The 25,218-nt window shown below is 42.6% G+C and overlaps 1 protein-coding gene across 1 annotated transcript in view; it reads right to left on the reverse strand.

Annotated features, from left to right (window-relative positions):
• Nucleotides 1–656: 656 nt before the first annotated feature.
• CMYA5 (cardiomyopathy associated 5) overlaps nucleotides 657–25,218 on the reverse strand; it is a 105,549-nt gene continuing 80,987 nt past the window's right edge. Inside the window, exons 10-13 of the mRNA XM_007976494.3 lie at nucleotides 10,360–10,493; nucleotides 8,385–8,484; nucleotides 5,853–6,026; nucleotides 657–1,469 (exon numbers count right to left, since the gene is read on the reverse strand). Of these exons, the coding sequence (XP_007974685.3) occupies nucleotides 1,223–1,469; nucleotides 5,853–6,026; nucleotides 8,385–8,484; nucleotides 10,360–10,493 (655 nt within the window). The 3' untranslated portion in view covers nucleotides 657–1,222. The remainder of the gene's footprint in view (nucleotides 1,470–5,852; nucleotides 6,027–8,384; nucleotides 8,485–10,359; nucleotides 10,494–25,218) is intronic.

A 25,218-nucleotide genomic window follows, 5' to 3' on the forward strand; every position in this document is an offset into this window, starting at 1 on the left:
CCCATCTCTACTAAAAAAGAAAATATAAAAGCCAGTTGTAGCGGCGCATGCCTGTAGTCCCAGCTACTCAGGAGGCTGAGGCACGAGAATCGCTTGAACCTGGGAGGCGGAGGTTGCAGTAAGGCAAAATCATGCCGCTGTACTCCAGCCTGGGTGACAGAGCGAGGCTCCATCTCAAAAGAAAAGAAAAAAGAAAAAGAAAAGAAAAGAGAAAGAAAACATCTGAATTCAAGTTGTAAAGTGTTTTTTAAAAACTCCAAGTATGATCAACACATTTACATTATAGAAGACAAGCACAATCATCGCGACATACATTCTAGATTTATCCATTTTGCACACATATTTTAGAAAGATTTTCAGGGATTCAGTATAATATCTTAAAATGACCACTTAGTTTTAGTAAAAGTAGATTCCCAGCTTCTGTTAATTGACTGTAACTATGGTCTGAGAGTGATTAGATTTTAAAGTGTTTGTGTGTGTAAAATTCTCACGGGAAAACCAATAGTAGTGCACGGTACTGAAGTGTGATGAGTTTTACTCTGCAGTTTGTCCTGCTTCAGAGATACAAGACCACTAAATTACATGGAGTAAGTTCACATAACACGACTGGTTTTATAGACTCTAACCATTTATTTAACAAATGGAAATTTCTAATATATAGCACTTTTCTACATTTAAAATTTTAGGGAGGAGAGACTCATGTTCTACAGTATACATTATTACAAAAGAGTTCATTATAAATTTAAATCAGCTAAAACACTTTCTCTAATGATTAGGATTATCATCCTTTAGCGCAGCGAGGCGACATTTTGTGGAAGGCGTCCATGTGTCTTCGTCAGAGGAGATGTCTTACCAGCACAACCTTCCTTCGCTCTGACCCGTCCGTCAGAGAACTTCCTTTACCAGTAAAACAGATGCAAGTCCACTTCTCTTTTTTGGTTCCCAACTCAAGTGCAGACCTTTCAATTTAGGAAAGAACTCAAACTTATATAAACTAAGGAGTGGAGGTGGTTGTTTTCATTCTGTTTACTCACACACTGCTCTGTAAAGTCAAGGTTTTCTTGTGGATTTTGCTCACGTGCTGATTGCTACGCGTGCAGCCATCATTAGTGCAAATGTGTGGGAGGCTTTTTGAATAATGTATGGCACCCAGAGGAATGAACAGCAGACCCCCCACTCCCAAATTTAAATCACTGCTCTTGTAAATCCTGAAAGCCAAGGATCACTTGTGCCTTACAGCATCCGGGGGCTCTATCCCCAGGTGCAAAGTACATTTTCCAGGTTTCTCCAGGGCAAAGGCAGGGTGGACACCCTCATTAAACCTGTGCCTGATGAGGAAGAGCAACTGGCCGCTCTCCGCGTTGATGAAGATAAGTCTCTGGTTGCTGTAGTCCAGCAGGATGCCCACTCTGGCTGGACGCTCAGTCACGTGAACATCACTCACGATACCACTGTAGAAAAATGTGTATCTGAAATGAAAGAGAACGGGGAACATAAAACTCTGGAACTCTCAAAGACCTTGATAAGGAAAGTCACTTGGGAATAACCAATTCTTCAGTTATTAACTCCACTTCACAATAAGGACTTGCAATCATGCTGTCCCAAATACTTTCTCTAGATTTCTTCTAGATGCTAAAATGCAGAGCTCATCCCAGCAGATGAGCATGTTTAATAATTTTGCTCCTTCTACATTAGGAGGCAGTCCCAGAATAGCCAACGTGCCTCCCTTGTGATTTTTCTCCACATTCTAATTCTCTCCCAGCTGCCCACATGTTTTAACTACCGCATTCATGGCGTGTCATTCTTTTGAATAAAACTCCTTTGAGGCTGCCATGTATTTTTAAAAGTACCACAGGCTTGCCTTCCATACAATGTATTAATTTTACAGTTTTAAAAATTTATAGGTAACTTACATAACGGCCTTAATGAAGTTTAAGAAATATTTCATTATTTTTGCCAACTTCATCCTTTGTTTCCACTCCCCCTTCCCCAAACCAACTTTCCTTCTCATTTTCTCAAGGTTTTCTGCAGCCTTGCCGCCAGAGGAGTGGCCTTTGATTCCTCTCTCTAATTCAGACAAATTCAACTCAACAACGATTCCTTGCACATATCCGTGTATCCAGCACTTTACTAGGCGCTCTGGGGGATGTGAAGGGCATGAAGTACTGTCCTTGCCCTCTGGGATCCCATACTGTATGGGGCAGGAAGGAAAAACTGCCCACACTTGAAACTCGGACCATAGCTGGGAATACCTCTCAGGGCACAGATCGTCAAGTGTTTACTAGACACATTGAATGAACCTGTTTTGGTTGTGAAAGGAAAGGTTCAAGGCCAGGCTGGAAAGGAGAAAGTGCTGACCAGAAAGTTTGGGGTTTTCTCCTAGTAGTCTTCGAAACTGAGAATAGGGCCCTGAAAGTAGGGGAAAGAATGGAATGAGAGATGGAAGAAGAGAGATGAGGGAAAGGTCTATGGATGTGTAGGCTGTAGGGATGGGAGCACAGCAACACCAGGGCAGTTTGGACCTAAGAATCTGGGTAAGTGACAGGTCTGGCAGGGAGGGCTGAGGATCTTCAAGACTTGCAACATCTGTCTTGAGGCCCAGAAGCTCAAGTGTAAGTATTTAGGGGATGGCAAGTTGGCAACTTCATTGCAGAAAGAAGCTCAAGTGGAAGGGCAGAGGTTCATGGTGGTGGGGAGATAAGTGAGACTTTTGAGTTGATAAAGGACGTTTTCAATGCCTTGCTAATGAGAGAGATGCCAGAATACTATGACGTTCTGGAACCTGCAGGACAGACTAAATGTTTCAGGTAGCAATGATGGGGACTGGCAGTGTGAGCTGGGCTCTTACAGAAGGCTTTGGGAGCACATGGGCTCATACTCAGTCAGATAGGACAGGCAGGACTTGAATAGGTGGAAAAGAAGGAGAAAAATCCACACAGTAAGGGCAGTAGCAGTGATGGTGAGGTGGCCGAAGAAGCCCGTATGTGGCAGAGAACATCACCATTGGCCTGTTGGGTTTGGACAGGACACGGGGGTGACTTTTCGGATGCTAGGTGGATAAGTCAGTCAGAGGCCAGGCTCTAGATTTGCCCTGTCTAACACAGTAGCCACTAGACATGTGTGCCCACTTCCATTAAAATTAAAGTTAAACAAAATTTAAAATTCAGCTTTTCAGTCCTACCAGCCATACTTCAAGTGTTTAATAGCCACATGTGGCACCATTTTTTCTATTATTGCAGAAGGTTCTATTGCATAACGCTGGTCTGGAGGGTTCTAAATGCCTAAATGAGTCATTTCTCCTCCCCTGCTTGGAAGGTCCCCGGTCCCTGCAGGCCCAGCGTTGGTCATTCCTTGAGCCAATCCCTACCCGGGAGGCCAAGTGGGGAAAGGTATTCCCTGAATCCTTGTCTCCACCAGTTCTGCAGGATGCAGAACCTGACCAGCCCTGCTTCTGTCTCTATTTCTGGCTGAGCACACCATTCTTCCACTAACCTCAACTCTGGCCTGAAGCCAAGCCTGCCTGCGCAGGGCCTCTCTGCCTGGCTGGCTTTGAACAGAGACCTGGTTGGTCTCTGTTCAAACAGGAATCATCCAGAAGCCTGGCTCTGAACACCTGCATGATCCTGGAACTGCCTCCCCTCCCCCTGGTGGACTGAGGACCCTTACTCCGTTGAGTCCCACCTCTGGCCCACACTCAGCGCAGACCCCTTTGGACACTGGTGGTAACTCCCCTCAGGGCTCCTTGCCCCAGCCTGGCCACATTCTTTCTGGCTGCCCCTCTTCACTGTGTCCTGCAGGTGGTCCCACCCAAGTTCTGACACCACTGTAGATGTTTGTAGATTTTTGAGCAGAAAAAGCAGGGACAGGATGAAAATGATGTTTTAGAAATATTTCCCAGTTGCAAGTGGGTAGAGACTAGAAGTGAGGGTGCAGGCTGGAGGGCTGCGCTGAAACTGCAGAGGAGGTGCGGAAGCCTTGAGCTAGCATGGCAAGTTTAGAAATGGACAGGAAGGAAACCAGCAGACTCTCCTGAGACGATCTTCATGCCTCCTTCCCAATTGTGACATCTGAAAGCCTAGATTCTGTGAGTAGAATCAAGAGTAATATAGGTTGATTTAAAATCATTAAGCCAGAAAAAGTAGAAGACAGGAGGGGCTGACACAGGAGCGCTCTCAGAGTCCCAGAGGCCAGGGTGCCCCAGGTGAAGCCCTCAAAGGATGACATGAGGGCCCCAAGACCCCGCCTCTCTGTGCTGAGACCACACAAAGGGACACACTCTTTCTCCCAGAATCTATGGTGCCCACTCCAAGCCTGAAACAGCCAAAGGCCAAAGCTGTAGGTTGAACTTGTCAACAAAATATACAATTCTGTTTTCTAGAGTCTAGGAATTTGTTATTGGAGGTTAGTCCTTGGTGTGGGTTTTTTAAAGATTTGAGTAAGGACATTTTCATGAAATTAATATGCAGTTTCAGCTCTGAATCTACTAACTGTAAACTGAATTTGAGTGATTTCAACTCTGGGTAGGGGCTGGGTCCTTAAGCATTGCACAGCACTGAATATCAATTAATCATAATTGCTCTGACTTGATGAAATGTGACTTTAAGTAGTGCTTGGAGATGGTGTCCTTATGAACCATCTCAGAGAATCAAACTGTCAAGCAGGATGCAGAGAGAAATGTGCAGCCAGAGATATGCAAAATCCCAATCTGTGGGCCTTTTCTGGGAACTTGCAAGCATTGAAGGCTTCTTTTTAAAGCATTACATTTAAATAATGCCTCACATTTGTATGATACTTTACTGTTCCTAAGCTCTTCCCTGTACCTGATTTCATGTGATCCTCACAACCCCAAAAGGTAGCAAGCCAGGCATTACTGTCCCCTGCTGAGCTAGATGATATAAGGTATACTCAAAGGGTTAACCCACTTATGGCAAACAGTCAATAGGAGGCTAATTGAGGATGGAGCCAGAACTAAAATTGGAATCCTGGCTCCTAGTCCAGTGTTCTTTCTATTAAACCATACTGTGAGCATATTCAGATCAACATATGCCTGCCTGATCACTCTGAGACTAACACAGGCTAATGGCTTTTTCACATCAACCAACCAAACAATACAGGTAATATAGAAGAGAGATTGGCAAACTTTTTCTATAAAGGGACAGATGTAAATATCCTAGGATTTGGCAGACATCTGTCAGGTCCACCATTGTAGTGTAATACAATACATAAACAAATGAGCATGACTGTGTTTCTGCAAATTTATTTACACAGACAGGCAGCAGGTTATATGTGGCTTAGGGGCTATAGTTTGCCAACCGCTGATATGGACCAATGTGGGGGGAGATGTTGGAGATCCACTTCTTCCTCACTCCTGTTGATTCCTTCTCTATGGAGGGACTCCTTTTAGCATTACCCTTGTGGTCTCTCTCCACCCTGTGGTGAGTTTAGAAGGAAAACCTGTGATGCAAAGCCCATCAGCCCCTCCCTCTCCCCTGTCTCTTACTCACTAGCTACCATGGAGACGCACATCCTTCTCTGCTTCTCCAGGCACCAACTCTGCCCTGCAGAGCAAGGAAGCTGACCTGGCCCGGGCTCTGGTTGGGTAAGTCTGCCTCCTAATGGGGTTTAATATAAGAAACCCTCTTCAGGTATGATTCACACACTCTAAAATCAGCTTCCTCAGTAATCAGAGTCAGAGTTTCATCTCCATATACTTGGCTCTTGTTTTCTTTCTTAGTTGGCTCAGAACTTGGGCATGGAAGTGGGTGCTATTTATCAGGTCCCTCAGAGAGCCCTGCCTGGACACCCAAGCATAACATTTTGATGAAGAGGGGAGGGGCAGGGCTCCAGCTTACCTCTGTGGCTCAGAGCAGTGCATGTACCATGAGGTCTCCCCTTGTCCCAGGGCACCTGCCCGCATGGCTGAGCTGGAGCAGATGCCGAGTCGATATGCTGGGCAGTCTGTGACTGTGGTTTCCCAGTAATGCTGGCCACAGGAAGGCAGCTCCTCACCCAGCACTGACGGGATTCTGCGGGCGAAGTCAATCGGAGTATGCTTAGCGCAGGAATCGCCAGCCTATATCTCATGAGCGTAAACATTCACAAATTCACACAGTTTAGGCAGGATACTGCCCTTGGAAACTGCTGGAATTTAACTAAAGATATTCTTTGTTCATTATATCCCTAACCTTAACCAGATCACCACAGAACTCTCCAAACTCTCAACAGGCATTTGACATATTTCCAGTCACATACATACAACATGCATGTTGTATGCTGCATCTCTTAAAAGAGCTGGGAATTAGGAAATAACTAGAATAATGGTAGGACAAAAAGAAATGCTGCAGTCTCTGCTTTTAAGGTGACTTCTCTTCATAAATACAAGGGAAGCAGGTAGGAAACATAATTTGCATAGTTTTCTTCCAAAACTTGCAAAAAAGAAATCTCCAAAACCTTAACCATGACTTCTATGCCTCCTGACCTTACTGGACACAGCCACCAAATGAGGTGCAGCTCTTAAATGACAAGGCAGCTAGTGCTGGCCAGAGCCAAGTGTGGAATTAACCGAGTATGATTAGTGGTCAACAGTCTGTAAGATTCTGGCCTCTTTGAACTGTAGCAGGTGCCCCTAAGAGGTTGGTTGAAGGTTTCTTTTTGTCTCACCTTAGCTATTTTTATAAGCACCTCAGTGAAATGAACCAAAAGCACTTTCAACTGCTGATGGGTGACCTTGTTTGCAAGAATTGCTCAGTTTTGCTTGGAAATGGCTGAGACAGCAAGGAAGCATTTTTAATTTAAGCAGCGTTAATATTCAGTCAGCACCTCTCCCTCTCCCCTTTAACAGATGAGAAAATGATTAATGCAAGGGAATGTATGTCACTTTTCATGTCTTTACTCAACAACCTCATTTCAGAGAGGTGGCTACTGACAAGCCCTCACTCTGGAGCAAAGCCCAGCTGCCTGATATTTATGAGCTAATTTTCAGGTTAATAATAAATAAAATTCTATAAAACACATTACAGTTATCATCAGTTATTATCTGTGAACTCTTACCCTCCTCCAGTCTATTTATTTTCTTTTTGATTTTTTGAGGAATCCAAAAGACAGAAAAGCTCAATCTATTTCTTAAATCTCTTTTTTCCCTGAATTCACTCATTTGTATATTTTTAGCACCTGCAGTGTTCCAGGCCCCATGCTAGATTTGAGGGATGCAAAGATGCACAGGATGGGGCTGCTGCTCGAAGATGATGATGATGAAGTGGCTGACAAATGACCGCACAAGTTATCTGTTCTTTTCCACAGACAAGATCAAAGGGTGCCAGGGTCCAGAGACCCCTTGGCCAGAACCAGGAGCAGGTAACACCTGAGCTTGACAGGCAAGTAGCAATGTGACAGGGAAACAGTGCAAGTCACTGCTGGCTGGCTCAGTGCCTTCTTGGGAGCACCTGGCAGCCACCGACACCAGGGCGCATCAGCACCATCAGCAGCCTGTGTTTCATGGTGTTACGGTTTTCAAGAGTTTCACATACCTTCTCCCATTCTGCCATTTTGATCTGCAAAATAACCCCCAGAGCTTGCAGGCAAATCGCAGGGCAGTTTCCCCCACCCTGTCCTCCACCTTTGCCTCTTCTTTTCTTTGATGCTTCCTTTTGCAGGAGCTACTATGGGAGCAAGATTCTGTGGCCCAGAAACTAGGAACTCAATAAAATGTCCTTCTCTTCCATGCCTTTTTTTTTTTTTTTTTTAAAGACAGAGTCTCGTTCCCCGACTGGAGTGCAATGGCCCAATCTCGGCTCACTGCAACCTCCGCCTCTGAGGTTCAAGTGATTCTCCTGCCTCAGCCTCCCAAGTAGCTGAGATTACAGGCATGCACCACCACATCTGGCTAATTTTTGTATTTTTAGTAAAGATGGAGTTTCACCATGTTGGACAGGCTGGTCTCGAACTCCTGACCTCAAATGATCTGCCCACCTTGGCCTCTCAAAGTGCTGGGATTACAGGCATGAGCCACTGTGCCCAGCCTCTTCTATGCCTTTTCAAGAGGGTTGATAAAATATCTGGTTTGCTATAGAAAAATAATAAAAGAATTACTGGACCCTTTTTTCCCCCCACTGAACCAGAGATCATACCTTAAATAGCCAATGTTTTAATCAAACCATCTGTGCTTATATTTCCAATAAAAATATTGACACTTGCTCCAAGTGATGAACTATCGCTCGGTAGGGAACCACAGCTGAACAGAGTGGATGTGCACACACTGATATTTGAGACCACATCTCGATATGTTCACTGCACCATGAATATGCTCAGGGGAGGCCACCCTGAGGCGACACACCCTAAGATCCTACTGCTAGGCCATCAGCTCACTTATGCTTTCTTCTACTTACTCTGTCAGCCGTCTCCTCTCAGCAAAGCTGATCACTGTCCCACTTGAGGAAATGTGTAGAGCAGGATGAGCTGTTTCTCTCAACAAGAGAAATCTGGTTCCTAGTGCAGGTGAGAAAATAGGATTAAAACATTGCCATGAGGACCAGTGCTGTCCCTAAGCTAAGCCCCACATTTCAGACCCTAGACTCTTTCCCCTGACATCAAAATCCCCCACGCAGTGTCTTCAGATCCACAGCTGAAAATTTCACTCTTGATAAGGCCTTCGTGGATGCTGGTGGCTGGTTACCTCTACCTGGTGCCGCAGGCACATCCTCACCTCTACACCACTAATACAGGGGTACCCTCTATCAGTGCTCACCCGCGATGTAGTGTGCTCCTTGCACCAGCAGCATCTACATCACCTGGAAACTAGTTAAAATTTCAGACTTTCAGACCCCACCGCAGCCCTCCTGACTTCAAATCTGTATTTTAACAAGATCGTCAGGAAATCTGTGTGCATATGAAAATTTGGGGATGCAGGCTGGTGAGATGGCTCACGCCTGCAGTCCTAGCACTTTGGGAGGCCAAGGCAGGCAGATCACAAGGTCAGGAGTTCAAGACCAGCCTGGTCAACATGGTGAAACCTTGTCTCTACTAAAAATACAAAAAATTAGCAGGGCATGGTGGTGCGCACCTGTAATCCCAGCTACTCAGGAGGCTGAAGCAGGAGAATAGCTTGAACTCAAGAGGCAGAGACTGCAGTGAGCCAAAATCATGCCGTTGCACTACAGCCTGGGTGACAACACCCCATCTCGAGAAAAAAAAACTGGGGGATGCACCGGTATAACCTAAAAGAGAGACTAACAATGGAAGAACAGGCACCATATTGGGACTGTGGGGAGAACACTGCTGGGCGGGCAGCCTCGCATCTTCTTTTCGTAAACATCAGGCTGGCCCTGACTATGTCACAAACAAGGCACAAGCACAAGATGTTGCTGGGTAAGCAGATCGCTTGTTGTGCCCACTCAACCTTGTGCCAGCTCTGGGTCTAGGATAAGACAAGAAAATGATCCTCTTTCCATTCCTCACTTCCTTTCACAAAAATTGAAGAAACAAACATTTTTTGTTGGCATCATCTAGGTATTTTCCCAAAAATGTCACTGAATAGTTTCATTACTTCCTTGAATTACTCTTTTGGTCATTCATTCAACAAACATTAACTATTACAGACTATGTGTCAGGCATCAAGAATAAACAGAACAAGGCTGGTAACTTGTTCACAGAGTTCAAAGAATATCCCCAACCTACCACACATATACACACACCATACCCACAAATTATAACACATTGTGAGTCCGATAAAAATCATCTGGAGAGGCCAGGCGTGGTGGCTCACACCTGTAATCCCAGCACTTCAGGAGGCTGAGGCGGGCGGATCACCTGAGGTCACCAGTTTGAGACCAGCCTGGCCAACATGGCAAAAACCCATCTCTACTAAAACGATACAAAAATTAGCCAGGCATGGTGGACGTGCCAAATCCCAGCTACTCGGGAGGCTGAGGCATGAGAATCACTTAACTCAGGAGACAGAGGTTGCAGTAAGCCAAGATCATGCCACTTCACTCCAGCCTGGGTGACAGATTGAGACTGTCTCAAAAAAAAAAAAAAAAAAATCGTCTAGAGAGATTTCTAAAAACATAAATGTTTGAGCCCATCTCCAGATCAATTAAATCAGGATCTTCAGGAGTGGAGTCAGGGAAACAGTATTTTTTAATACTGGCTGATTGCTAATAGGTAGCCAAGGTTGAGACCCTGTAAAGCAGAAAAACAAAAGAAATATCTTGACCTTTGACCAACCTTGGGTCCTCATGACAAAAACCTACTACTGACAGTAGGTTGGGAGTTTATAAAGTTGCCCTCTAGGACATCTTCTCTGAGGGGTAGAAGGGAAAGAATTGCTTGGAAATAGCTCACTGTGTGCAAAGGAGAAAGTACCTCTGGTGGAGATGAGGGCAGCTTCACTCTGTTCACTTGTCCCAAACGCATTGATGGCTCGCACATAGAAAAAGTAGTTATCATTGGGTTGGAGGTTAACTTTCAGCTGGAGTCCTTTGATTCCAGAGAAAGATCTAAATACAAGAGGAAAATAATAATTTTAAATATAATGCCATGTGCTAAATGATTCCTATTTCAATTTGGTAGTGAATGAACATCTTTTATTAACAACAAATAACTTATTTTCTTCCCCTTTTATGACCACTGGATTAGCAAGCCAGATCCTACAAAATGGCCATTGTCCACTAAGATTACTTTATCAAATAATTTCTATTATGTGCCTTACAGAATGCTCTTTGGAACAGAACCAGACACTTAAAAAAATTCAGAAAACAGACTACTATTGTGGTTAGTGAATCGCCAAGAATATAGCATTTTCTTTCTCAATTTTTGGCCAGAGGGCACTTTTGGATTAAGATGATATTAAACCAATCTACGATGATTTTGTACATGATCATCATGCTAAAGCCATCAAAGTTAATAGAAACTGAAGATCTTTAAAGAAAATGAAATCTTTTTTTTTTTTTTTTTGAGATGGAGTCTCTCTCTGTCGCCCAGGCTGGAGTGCAGCAGCATGATCTCAGCTCACTGCAAGCTCCACCTCCTGGGTTCACGCCATTCTCCTGCCTCAGCCTCCCGAGTAGCTGGGACTACAGGCGCCTGCCACCATGCCTGGCTAATTTTTTGTATTTTTAGTAGAGACAGGGTTTCACCATGTTAGCCAGGATGGTCTCAATCTCATGACCTCATGATCCACCCGCCTCAGCCTCCCAAAGTGCTGGGATTACAGGCGTGAGCCACCGTGCCCAGCTAGAAGACCAAATCTTTTAAAGCAAACTCGGTCTTGGCAAGAAAAGAGAATTCTAATTAAAAAAAAAAATCCTCAAAGTTGCTGTTCCTAAACTGCCTATTTAAATTAAAAGAAAAATGCTGACAGTGGTGTCTAATTGGCAGTGGGCTTGGCAAGTACACTGTAACAGCCTCACCACTTAATACAAATGGACTTGCTGGATTTGAAGATGGAGCTCTCTGAATCTGCCAACAAGCTAGAATAGTTTTGTGCTTCTTTCCCATTCTCTTTAATCTGTTTGATATCATAGCCTAGAGCATGAATTAAGAAAATAAAAAAAAAAAAAAGCAAGCAGGGCTCTTTCTTTAAACTTCCATTTGGAGAGTCCTTAGAGTTATAAGCTAGATTCCTCGCTAACGGAAGTTCCTAACCTGGGTGCTGGAGAGCCAGAGTCCTGCTCCCAGGAGATATAAGTGTCAATGAATATAATACTACAATAGCCTTCATGTTCATTCTCAGAAGGGCAGGGTTTTTTGTCTTTGTTTGTGTTTTTTTTGTTATTAATGAATATACCACAAAAGCAACAGAATCAGAGTGGTCACTGTTCCACAGATGAATTTTTTTCCAGGTTATTTCTACTTTTGCTGGCTTCTTTCACTTCCTAATACCTGTCTTAGAGAATAACATGGAGAACCAGAAAAAGGAAAAAGTGTTCTTGACCCAGAAAACAAACTAATTTCAAACTTCTTAAAAGCCAAACATTTGTACAGAATAACCACCCCACCCCGACTCCATGTCTAAAAGGACAAAACTCACGTTGTGCTCCTCAGAAGGCAGGGGCAAGGGAAGCACTCTGGACCTGCTTGTGTAACTGCTGTTTAGTGCCCGTGTCCGGAAAAGGTCAGTGCAAACTCCTCAAATCATATTGGTTGTTATTTTAGAACTGATCACCCGACCAGGCCCTCAGGAGAGGACTGTCCTTAGATACACTCAGACTGGATCAATGACATTGAGCCCCATGTCCACTGACAACTAATTAGGCTTCAGTAATTAATGAAAAACCATGTCCTATGATTGAGAATGTAATTTCTGACTAATATCTAGAATATTATTCTGGGGTAGATGTATTGCTTATCTTATTGGAATCGATGACTGAAGAAATGTTTTAAATGAACATTAATTATAATTAGTAACAAAATTATTGTCTCACTAAGCATACTTAGCCTGAACTGAATTTCAGACTTCATTCGCTCCCTAAATAAATATGTATCGATCACTTATCATGTGCCCAGGCCCCGTCTCTGCCTGTTATTCTGAGGGCTTGTTGAGGAGGCGGGAGTGGGAAGGGGGAAAGTGACAAGGATTGGTGGGGAAATTTTAGCTTTAGAGACAAAGAGAACACACTGGCTTCATTTTATAACAACACAGTTGTTAAATAGCAAGGATACTCTTTTTTAGTTAAGTGTTTGCCCTTAAGATGATGAAGTCTGTCAAGGAGAAAATTCCACATATATAGTCAACTGCATGCTCTGTCTCATTGCTCATTTAAAGAATAAAGGTTCACATGGTACTGAAGTCAAAATATGGGATCCGTCCTGCTTTCAGTGCATGAAACAGGTCAGGCAGATTTGACAAATGTGCACAATGTCCTCACTGAATCTGTGAAGTAAAAGCAGCAGGCATGCAAACAAAAGTAATACGAAATGTGGTGGTGTTTTGTTGTTTACACGTTGCCATCTTACGCTCAAGCACCAAGAACAAAGCAAAAAAGGTCAGAACAAACAGTTCGTTTCCTTGTCTGCTTATTCTGACTCCACTCAGATGTCACCAAAGTCTTCATGTCAGCTGTCCCTGCGTTTTAGCCTAACGAAAACTTCAAAAATTCTGAAATTTGAGATCTAAAGAGTAGCACTCTTCCAGAGATTATGATTTTTTTAATTTTAGAAACAAAAATCTGTCATAATTGCAACTAAGTCCATATGACTTATAACAAGCATTGCAGAGTTTGCAGTAGAATTCAAGTTCACAGAATACCCAAACTAAGGTGAGTGATCACACAGCAAATGAAGCCACGACAGTTTGTTGGTGCTTAGTTGGTGCTTAGGGATTTTATACCAGTAAATAACATGACTGATGTGACTATGATTGGAAGTCTACAGCCAATAATAAAAATTCAAAGACAATTAGAAATTTGACTCAAATGGTCTCATTTTGGGCCCTAATCGTGGGCTCCTCCCTACAAGCGCCATAGTGCAATGGAAAGAGGTGGCTTTATGTGTGGAGGTCCCAGAGACGCGAGGGTAGTGAGCAGCGCAGCACCTAGTGCCTCTGAGCAGCAGTCATGAAGTTGATTGCTGGTGGATGATAAGCTCGAGTGGAGCTGAAACTTATCACAGAGCATTGTGCCCAGCAGGCTTCAGAGGCCTCTCAACCTGCTCATCTCGCCCTTAGTAGCTCCACTGCTGCAAAGCAGAGAGAAATGACTTAGAGGAGACTCACTGTCTCCTCAGAAGGCCTTGGGCTACCCTGCGAATGAGAGACGGTCTCTTTCTCTGTTGTTTCAGAAGCAAATGAGTGGACGCCCTCAGCAGCTAATGCCTGTGAGGATAGCCTCTCTAGCTTGGGCCATTTTATTCTTGAGTTTTGGCAAGGAGCAACCGGAAAGTTTGCCACGACTAAGATGGACAATGGGGTGAGAATCATTTATGGTAGGAATTGAAAAGGATGTTTACGAAGTAAAAAATAACTGGGGACATAATGGTTAAGGGGGATATTAAAAGCATTCCCATTAAGTCAGAGAGAAACATGAGGTTAAACACATTGGGAGGTAGGAGGTAAAATTACTACAATTTGCAGACGATGGGACTGCTTATCTAGAGAACCCAAGAAAATCAGCTGAAAAACTCACATAATAAGAGAATTCAGTAGGATGGCTAGATATAAAACTGATACAAGAAATCAAAAGCCTTTATATACAAATAACAACTAGATAGGAGATAAAATGAAAAATCTTATTCAGAATAGTGACAGACATAAAAATATATAAAGATATAAGATCCATATAAAGAACATGTTTTAAGATGCTACTGAGGGAAACACAAAAAAAGACTTGAGTGAAGGGAAAGGCACATCAGTTCTTGGATAGGAAAATGCAACATCATAAAAATTTCAATTCTCCCTAAGTTAATCTATAAATTTAACATGATCTCTAAAAATAACACATCATCAGGAGCAGGCTGATGGAGGAGGCTACGCATCCTGATTTTAAAGATCATATAAAATATAAACTAGCAAGTAGAAAAAAAAGTCAGGAAGGGACAACCTAATCTACCAGGAATTCTAAATTATAAAGCTATAATAATAAAACCAGTATGGTCCTGGGGCATAAATAGATGGATCAATAGACAGATTATAAAGGTCAGGAATAGACTCAAACATATAGTCTCTTGAATGTGTAATAATGGAAGTATTTCAGATCAGAAGGGAAAATGATGGGTTTTCTTGTTGGGACAGCTAGATAGCCATACTTAAAAAAAAAAAAAAAAAGTACAATTTCCTACTTTACACAATCTACTGAGATAAATTCCAGATGATAAAACACCTAGTTTTAAAAATGAAATTGCTGTATTGGCTATTACAAAAAACATGAGTGAATAGACATATACTCACACACACACACAGAAAGAAAGAGACAGAGAGAGAGGGGGGCAGGGGGGCATTTTAAAATATGCTACCCAAGTTAAAAGCTATTTTCAAAAGACATTGATAAATTCAACTCAATTATTATTAAAAAATATGCACAGTAAAAATTTTTTAAAGATTAGAAACTTATATCTTAATAGGAAAGCTAACTTCCTTAAAAAAAAAAAAATAGAGCTTCTACAAATCAAAAAGAAAAAATACCACAATCCAAGAGAAAAAAAATTGCTAGGAAATGAACAGTTTATAGAAAAGGAAGTACTGTACATGGCTCTGAACCATATGAAAAGATGTTCAACCTAATAAAAGAAATGCAGTTAAACTAAAATAAGATTTCATTTTCTACAAATTGTCAGAAGATCAAAAGCTTTATCATCCCATGTTTAGGCAAGGGTAGGAAGAACTAAGCACTCTCAAACACTGCTAGTCGGAGTCAAATAAACAACTACAACCTCTGTAGAGACAGTTCAGTAATATCTATCAAAATTCACAATGTACACACTTTTTAACCAGTTATTCTACTTCTAATAATTTAATTTACAAATATATTTGCACATATATGAAATGATATATGCACAGCGTTGTTTACTGCAGCATTGTTTGTGATGGCAAGAGAATAGAAACAACTTCAATGCCTCTCGGTTGGTAAGTAAGTTAAATTATATATTTTTTTCTTTTTCTTTTTCCTTTTTTTTTTGAGATAGAGTGTTACTCTGTCACCCAGGCTGGAGTCCAGTGGCATGATCTCGGCTCATTGCATTCCCCACCTGGGTTCAAGCGATTCTCCTGCCTCAGCCTCCCGAGTAGCTGGGATTACAGGTGCCTGCCACTGCGCCTGGCTAATTTTTGTATTTTTAGTAGAGACGGGGTTTCACCATCTTGGCCAGGCTGGTCTTGAACTTCTGACCTCGTGATCCACCTGCCTTGGCCTCCCAAAGTGCTGGAATTACAGGCGTGAGCCACTATGCCTGGCCTAAATTATATTCTTTATACAATAAAACATTTTAAAATTTTTATTTTTATTTATTTATTTTTTAAGATGCAATGTCACTCTTGTTGCCCAGGCTGGAGTGCAATGGCAGAGCTTGGCTCACTGAAACCTCCGCCTCCTGAATTCAAGCAATTCTCCTGCCTCAGCCTCCCAAGTAGCTGGGATTACAGCTGCCTGCCACCACGCCCAGCTAATTTTTGTATTTTTTTAAGTAGAGATGGGGTTTCACCACGTTGGCCAGGCTGGTCTCGAACTCCTGACCTCAGGCGATCCACTCACCTCGGCCTCCCAAAGTGCTGGGATTACAGACATGAGCCATCACACCTGGCCTAAAATTGTTTTTTCTAATTAAAGTAGTTTCATATGTATTGATACGGGATGCTCACCAAGGAATATTTTTAATCAAGAAAAGCAAAGTGGTGAAACATATATAGTATGCTACCATTTGTTGAAAAACTATAGATGTTTGTATGTGCACAGACTATCTGGAAGGATCAATATGAATCAGGTAACAGTAATTGCTTCTGGGGAGGAGAACTGGGTAGGTAAAGGATAGGTAGAAAGGAGACTTAATTTCCACTGTATTCTCTTTTGTATCTTTTTAATTTGTACCATAAGCACATATTCTCTATCCAAATTTAATTAAATATTTTACTTTTAAGAGCTATATTACCCGTTCAGAAGTTCAGGAGTTGGTTGAATTTGTTTGCACAATCTCAAAGGGGACATTAGTTTGAACACTGTAAAGTAGCCTCTCCAAGAATTTGATAATTCAGCAATTTGTGTGGGATGGAAAAAAAGGAAAGGCGTATATATGTGCTTAAGATAACTTCAGGGGTTGGCAATTACAGGGTGTGGTTGTTCTCTGCACCACCATGTCCAACCCCTGGATCTAAGCATGCTTTCTCCTCGGGGGAGCGGGGCAGCCTGTGTACAAACAATATGGAGGAATCCAGTGCCATGATTCCTAGGAGCAGCCTACAGTTAGTGTCGTCACTGCAGTGTACCACAGATGGCTAAGTAGGTATTGTTTTTTAAACACACAGTTGGCTCTTACTGACATTCACATTGGCAGCACCAACATTCAGGCAGTCAGTCAACACCATGTTGTATGAACTGTGAAGAGTACATGGCTGGGCCCTGAAAGACCAGCTGGTAAGGCAGTGTTCCCCAAGCCTGCCTGGGCATGTTAGACCTTCTGAATCGGAATCTTAAGAGGGGCCTTCGAATCTAAGTGTTTAGTAAGCATCCCAGTTGATTTTTATGACCATTAAGGTTGGGAAAGATAATCATAAGATAATGTGGGGTAAGAAGGGGTGGGAAGGAAAAAAAAAAAAACTACTTGAGAACATGAGCAACATTAAATATAAAAAACTAACTGAATAGCCATGGCTGTTTGAAGTTACTTATAAAATCTTAACTAACTGTAAATATGGAACTTTTTGTTTAAGGTGAAACACTTGGTTAAATCAGGATTGAGAAGATTTTCCTTTTTAAAAAAGTTGGTAAATAATTTTTGAACAGAATGATTTTTCTTTTGATAAATGATGATATTATGAGACTCGATAGTAAGTGTCTTACTCTTAGTTCATAATAGTGCGGAAAATAACATGGGGGCTGAATGGTCAGGCTGGTCTTGAACTCCTTGGCCTCAAGCGATCCTCCCACCTCAGACTCTCCAAGTGCTGAGATTACAGGTGTGAACTAACATCACTCTTAGTTCACAACGGTGTAGAAAAGTAACATGGGGGCTGAATACTAACAACCATGGGGCTTAGGCTTTTCTATAATTAGACATCCTTGCAAAATCAGCATAAGCCAAAGGTTCCAACAGAAAGATTCTAGATTTTTGTTTTCTCTCTAGTTACTCTCCAAAGGCTGAATGGTATCATTTACATTCCAGGCAGAGAATCCCAGGAGCTTAGTAACATTCATTCCTCTGGATTCTCTAGGCCCTCCTTTACCCCTCCACAGCCACACAGGCAAACAATTCCTTGAGATCCTCATAAAACTGCCTGCCTAGAATGATGACTTCACATTATGCTTTCAGATCCTGTTTAAAATAATGGTTATATAGAGAATGTTTTTGTAGCTTTTGTAAAACTGCTCTTAAAGACAATCACTATTATCTTGTTCAATAGCCCTTATATAAAGATCTACATGAAAAATTCATCTTAGAGCTGAATGTCAAGAAATATAATTGTCTCTCTTAGTGAAATGTGCTTCCTTTTAAAAAAAGAGTTGAGTTATGTAATCTCTTTTTTCCTCTTGCTGTCTCCCCCTCTCTCCTGTTTTCTCTTTAGCTGCCAGTAAGTTCAGATTTAAATTTTGTGTTCTGTTGAGGTTCAGTTCTTCACTTTCATTCTCCTCAGTCCTGCATTATTTGGCTCTTGTTCTCACAGGATTGTTTTACTGGTTCTACTATGTCTGGGTACTTCATTGTGGACAACCTGAATACTTTTGGAAATTGACAGGCCTAAGTTAGAAGTGAAGGAACTGACTGGGTTTCCATTGACTGAGGTTTTACTGTACAACTAGGAGGTGTATGAGAATTTAAATGATCAAAGTCAAATAAGGGTCATTTGGGAAGAAAGATTTCATTTAGCAAAAGCCAAATGCCAAGATACTGGGTGCGATGGAGAATCATCTTTGCAAAACTCCCTCTCCCAAAGGCTCCCTACAAAGGGATATGACAACTGGGTCAGGAAAACAATTTCACATACAGATTGGCGACTAGCTTTTAATTACTCAATGAGAATTTTGGCCCAATCATGTCAGTCACCCTCCTATCACCCTGGGAAGAAGCAAGGAGCGGGAACGACTGCCTCCTTTAGCCACAAGGTGCAAGGAAGCTCCAATCTCTTGCTGTTGACCACTGGTCAGTCATCACCTATCCATCTGAAGGCTTAGGAAGAAAGATTGAAAGAAAAGAAAAATGCTGGGATTCCTCACTCTGCACTAAGTTCATTAGGAAACTTACCCTTATTTGTCCTTATTCTACAGACAGAGCAGTGGGTGTCCCCAGCTGAAGACACCCACATATGACAGGCAATTCTGTTCCTGCTCCACCAGGTGGGGCCCCAAAACCTGGAAGAAGGAGGAATATGAGCTCACAGGCTCAGCACCCTGAGCCCAACTCCCTGGAAATGCTTGCCCTGGAGGATGGCCCCCCGGGAGGGTCTCCCCAGCCCATCGCCTCAGCCAGGGCCAGGGAGCAGGAGACTCACTCCTAGCTACTTTCTGGCGTATTGACTCTCACAGATTTGTCATTCAATACACGGCTTCTCTCGCTGCAGCCCACACAGCTAATCCCTGTACTATATTTCTCTCAGTTTTCCCTCCTCCACCCACACTTCTTCTGACTTCTCTCCACACAGGAGAGACAGAACAGCTGAGGAAACAGCAGAACGGTGGAAAATTTTTGAAAGTGTTTCGAGCCCACCCAACCTGAGGAGAGCATTCAAAGAAAAACAGGAAGAGGGTGAGTAGGAGCTCCCGCAGCCCCCGCGCACAAGCCGGGGATTGTCACTCCCGCCTACCCCAAACCCAACAGGGGCCGACTGCTGGGACCGAGCCTCGGTGCCCACACGCAAAAATATGCAAATGTTTTCTGTGAGGATTATGGAATGGCGGCAATTGCTCAGCTATTTCAGACACTGCGTCATGGAACTTGGGGGCACAGTAGGCTCATTCCATTCAAACACCCACCATAAAAGTTCAACTAGCACCTTTGGTCTTAAATTGGAATCACCAGAGGCCATCATACCTGGGGAAGGACTGCAGGTCTGAAGATGGACGTGTTTCTGTTCTGGCAACCAAAATTAGATTCGCCAATCTAGAGGACAACAAATGCCCTCTCTCCATGTGTGCGTGTGATTTAATATTACTCATCTTTTTTTGCCTTTTTGTTTTTCATTTCCTTTCAACTTGTCTTCCTACACCATACCAGAGCTTTGAAGCCTGCTTGCTTTATCACGGCTTGGGGGTGGGAAAGACATGTGAACTCATTTAGCTCTTGTTCCCTGTCTTGTTTGCTGGTGATCCAGCCAGTTAGATGACTTGAAGTGGGCAAGGACAGAAAGAGATTGGCTAATCCCATTCATTCATTCATTCATTCACTCATTCGTGAAACAGACCCTTATTGAGTATCTACACAGGTAAGTCCCCCATTCATACCCCGTTTATGGTCCAGGCTCAGTTAAACTAAGCCACAACAAATGGAAGTAATCTTTGATCCCCCTAATGTCCCTCAGGGACCTCTGGATCAATTTTTGGATCTAGTTTAGTACTATAGAGTTTTTGCATGAAATCCAGAACCTATGTAAGGGTTATATAACCAATGGATAAATAAGCTTGTAAAGTCCTTCCCTATGAGTGACCCATGGGAAGGTTTCCAGTCCACAGATTAGACTAGTCCTATCTCCTGGTTAAGTATACAAGCACTACAAATCATTCATTCATCCACTCTTCTTTACTTTGCTGGCACAATTTATTTTTTTCCCCGTTTTAAATAAGAGATTATCCTCAAAGCTAGACTAACTTTTTTTACTAGTCAGTGTTATATGTTTGATGGTAATTGATATTTACTCATTCCAGTAACACATATTTATTGAGTAGCTACAATATACCAGGCACTGTCATAGGCACTGAGATGACAACTGCACACAATGATCCCTTCATGGAATCAACAAAGGAGTGAGATCAAACAAATCTTGGCTTGCTGTTCTTTCTCAGAGACAAAGTAACTTTATCCATTGCTGTGCAGAGAATCAAAGTGAAAAACGGGGTTCTAATACAATGGACAAAAAGGAGGAATTGTTTGCATTTTTTGACTAGAGATGATCAAGTTTTGAGCTTCTTTATATATCAGTTCCACTGTAAGACTTGTTTTCCACAACTGACATCTTAGAGATTGAACTACATAGATCGTAGTTAAATAGTTAATGTTTTACAGAATTTTGAAGCATCGGACTGTGTAAAGAATGTTTTAAAGTTGGTTGTGAAAACCAGATGGTCAAAAGAACCACAACACATGGCCACTCCCAAAGAGCAGAATTTTCCTTCCGTCTTGAATTTTACATTAAAGAACCAAAGAGATAAAAATTAGTTTTGCAGTCCTGGGACTCTGAGATTAAAGATTAATTATTTCAGTCTGTTGATGCCAAACTAGGGAATCAGACATTGAGGCCTGTATTGATGGGAGATGGCTCTGATGTGGTGTGTCAGCAGTAGACTTAGCAAATGACCAGGGTAGTAATCTGTGGCCAATAAATTTTTTCCTGCTTCAAAAAATTATCTATTGCCAGACTCAGCAGGGATCCAGAGGTTGGAGAGTCAAACCTGGGCTGTGGACTGAACATACCATTGCACTTCCTGGCACTGAGGGGCCTCTTAGTACCTAAATGGAAAACAACTCCATCTCCAACACAGCATTAAACTATCAGCAGGGTTTCCCATGTGGAATTTCCCTTTATTTCTAAATTTACTGGACTATAACCACTCAATAGCAAAGAACCCCTTGTATTGTTCTATAACTACTATAAATTTTTGCTTAGACAGCCCCTGATATGTTCGCCTGCAACAAGAAAAATAAAAATGAATCGATTGGCAAGATCTCAAACAGAATAAGCTAATGACAAGCCTTATGTTTTAATAAGCTCGATGTTGGTCTTAATGAAATTGGTGGATGGTCTTTTTTTTCCCTACATATGGAACTGTCATTGGTTTCTTTGGCTTTCGCAAAGGATTTTTTGAAATGCATTGTTGTTATCAGAAGGAGTCTTTTCTTTTTTCTTTCTTTTTTTTTTTTTTTTTCATTGCAAGGGCCCTAGGATAATCAGGGAAGGGAAAAACATTAATGAGAGGGGATTTGAATGGTAGTGCCTTCTCTCTTCATATCTATGTTTTTCATGGGACAGAGAAAACTAAGGATGCACAGTACCACCCAGTTGTCAGGCTATTGAGGGATGCCTCAGTCTATTCAGGACAGCAGTTTTAAAACTAGTGGAAAGAAGAAGACAGGCCTGGGTTTGAGTCCTGACTCCATACCCTCACTCCACCATTTCATACTTTGGCCAGATTATTTAACCTTTCTGAGTCTGATTTAGTGGCGATCACTACCTGCCTCATAGGATTGCTGAGAAGGTTCACTGAGAGTAGGCAAGTTCCTGGCCAGCTGAAGGCGCTCAGTGGAATGCCATCCCCCGTCCCTTCTCCCTGTAGCCATATTTATGAGATGACATCACTGTTCCCTAGTGAGACGGCTACTAGGTCTCAGGGTTTCCAGATTTCTGCTGATTTATGTATTCAACTGTGCTGATGTGATTTATGCAAATGCCAGCTGGGGACGGATGCCATAAAGGGAATGAGTCATTTCAGAGCCTTCATTAGCAGGCTCATCTTGCCTCTGAAAGAGCTGGGTTTTCCTTACTGATGGTAGAAAATGGTGGGAGAGATTACTCTGGGACTCCGGCACTCCTGATACAGGGTTCTTCTCATATAGCATCAATGAATTTTCACAGTTAAGGTCCAGGACTCCCCTAAGTGACGTAAAGCAAGGGTTAACAGCTTAGACTTTGAAATCTGACAAAATGAGGTTTAAATCCTGACTGCTAATATGAGCTAAGTAGCCTCTCAAAGTGTCTGTTTTATCCTAGAGTTTTTGTGAGGATTAAATGAGGCAACATACCTAAAGTATTTGGGATAGTGATTGGCACATAGTAAATGCTCAATAAAAGTCTGGTTTTTTTTTTTCCTCTCCCTCTATTTTGGCCAGACTTCACCTCTCAGCTATTTTCTAATACCGAAGCCCGCCTTCCAGCAGTGGGCACATTAAAAGAGATGTTGTTTCTTGAACATTTATTATGTTTACACTTCTGCTTAAATGCCTACATCCCACCAAAACCTCCCTACCTGATATTAATTCATCTTTTGATCATTATTTTGTGAAGCCTGTCTTCCACTTGAAAGAAACTATCATCATTGCTCAGTCATATAAAATTTCATATCATAACTAAATAAATAGTTGTTGATCATGAAGATAAATAAGACTTTAAATAATACACTTTATTTAAAGCTGTCCAGAGGTGGCTGGCAAGACGGTTGAATAGGAACAGCTCCAGTCTGCAGCTCCCAGCAAGATCAATGTAGAAGGCAGGTGATTTCTGCATTTCCAACTGAGGTACCCAGCTCATCTCACTGGGACTGGTTAGAGAGTGGGTGCAGCCCATGGAGGGCAAGTAGAAGTAGGGTAACCCAGGAAGTGCAAGGAGTTGAGGAACTCCCTCCCTTAGCCAAAGGAAGCCATGAGGAAGAGTGCATTCCAGCCCAGATACTATGCTTTTCCCATGGTCTTCACAACCCACAGACCAGGAGATTCTCTTGGGTGCCTACACCACCAGAGTCCTGGGTTTCAAACACAAAACTGGGCGGCCATTTGGGCAGGCACTGAGCTAGCTGCAGGAGATTTTTTCATACTCCAGTGGCTCCTGGAATACCAGCGAAACAGAACTATTTGCTCCCCTGGAAAGGAGGCTAAAGTCAGGGAGCCAAGTGGTCTAGCTCAGTGGATCCCACCCCAAAGAAGCCCAGCAAGCTAAGATCCACTGGCTTGAAATTCTGGCTGGCAGCACAGCAGTCTGAAGTCGATCTGGAATGCTTGAGCTTGATGTGGGGAGGGGCATCCACCATTACTGAGGCTTGGGTAGGTGGTTTTCCCCTCACAGTGTAAACAAAGCTGCCAGGAAGTTCAAACTGGGTGGAGCCCACCGCAGCTCAGCAAAGCCATTCTAGCCAGACTACCTCTCTAGATTCCTCCTCTCTTCGTAGGGCATCTCTGAAAGAAAGGCAGCAGCCTCAGTCAGGGGCTTATAGATAAAACTCCCATTTCCCTGGAATAGAGCACTTGGCGGAAGGGGCGGTTGTGGGCACAGCTTCAGCAGACTTAAACATTCCTGCCTGCCGGCTCTGAAGAGAGCAGCAGATCTCCCAGCACAGCACTCAAACTCTGCTAAGGGACAGACTGCCTTCTCAAGTGGGTCCCTGACCCCCATGCTTCCCGACTTGGGAGACACTTCCCAGCAGGGGTCTATAGACACCTCATACAGGAGAACTCCAGCTGGTATCTGGCGGGTGCCCCTATGGGATGAAGCTTCCAGGGGAAGGAACAGGCAGCAATCTTTGCTGTTCTGCAGCCTCCACTGGTGATACCCAGGCAAACAGGGTCTGAAGTGGACCTCCAGCAAACTCCAGTAGAACTGCATCAGAGAGGCCTGACTGTTAGAAGGAAAACTAACAAATAGAAAAGAATAGCATCAACATCAACAAAAAGGACGTCCACACAGAAACCCCATCTGAAGGTCACCAACATCAAAGACCAAAGGTAGATAAATTCACGAAGATGAAGGAAAAACCAGTGCAAAGCAAAGAGGCTGAAAATTCCAAAAACCAGAACACCTCTTCTCCTTTAAAGGATCATAAGTCCTCACCAGCAAGGGAACAAAACTGGACAGAAAATGAGTTTGACTAATTGACAGACGTCAGCTTCAGAAAGTGCGTTATAACAAACTCCTCCGAGCTCAAAGAGCATGTTCTAACCCAATGCAAGGAAGCTAAGAACCTTGAAAAAAGGTTAGAGAAATTGCTAACTAGAATTACATAAATGATCTGATGGACCTGAAAAACACAGCACAAGAACTTCATGAAGCATACACAAGTATCAATAGCCAAATTAATCAAGCGGAAGAAAGGATATCAGAGATTGAAGATCAACTTAATGAAATAAAGCATGAGGACAAGATTAGAGGGAAAAAAAAAATGAAAAGGAACAAACAAAGTTTCCAAGAAATATGGGACTATGTGAAAGACCAAACCTATGTTTGATTGGTGAACCTGAAAGTGACGGAAAGAATGGAACCAAGTTGGAAAACACTCTTCAGGATGTTATCCAGGAGAACTTCCCCAACCTAGCAAGACAGGACAACACTCAAATTCAGGAAATACAGAGAATACCACAAAGATACTCCTCGAGAAGAGCAACCCCAAGACACATAATCATCAGATTCACCAAGGTTGAAATGAAGGAAACAATGTTAAGGACAGCCAGAGAGAAAGGTCGGGTTGCCCACAGAGGGAAGCCCATCAGACTAACAGCGGATCTCTTAGCAGAAACCCTACAAGCCAAGAGAGAGTGGGGGCCAATATTCAACATTCTTAAAGAAAATAATTTTCAACCCAGAATTTCATATCCAGCCAAAGTAAGCTTCATAAGCGAAGGAGAAATAAAATCCTTTCCAGACAAGCAAACGCTGTTTGTCACTAC

This window comes from Chlorocebus sabaeus, chromosome 4, assembly GCF_047675955.1.
Source record: "Chlorocebus sabaeus isolate Y175 chromosome 4, mChlSab1.0.hap1, whole genome shotgun sequence".
In the NCBI taxonomy this organism is placed as follows: domain Eukaryota; kingdom Metazoa; phylum Chordata; class Mammalia; order Primates; family Cercopithecidae; genus Chlorocebus; species Chlorocebus sabaeus.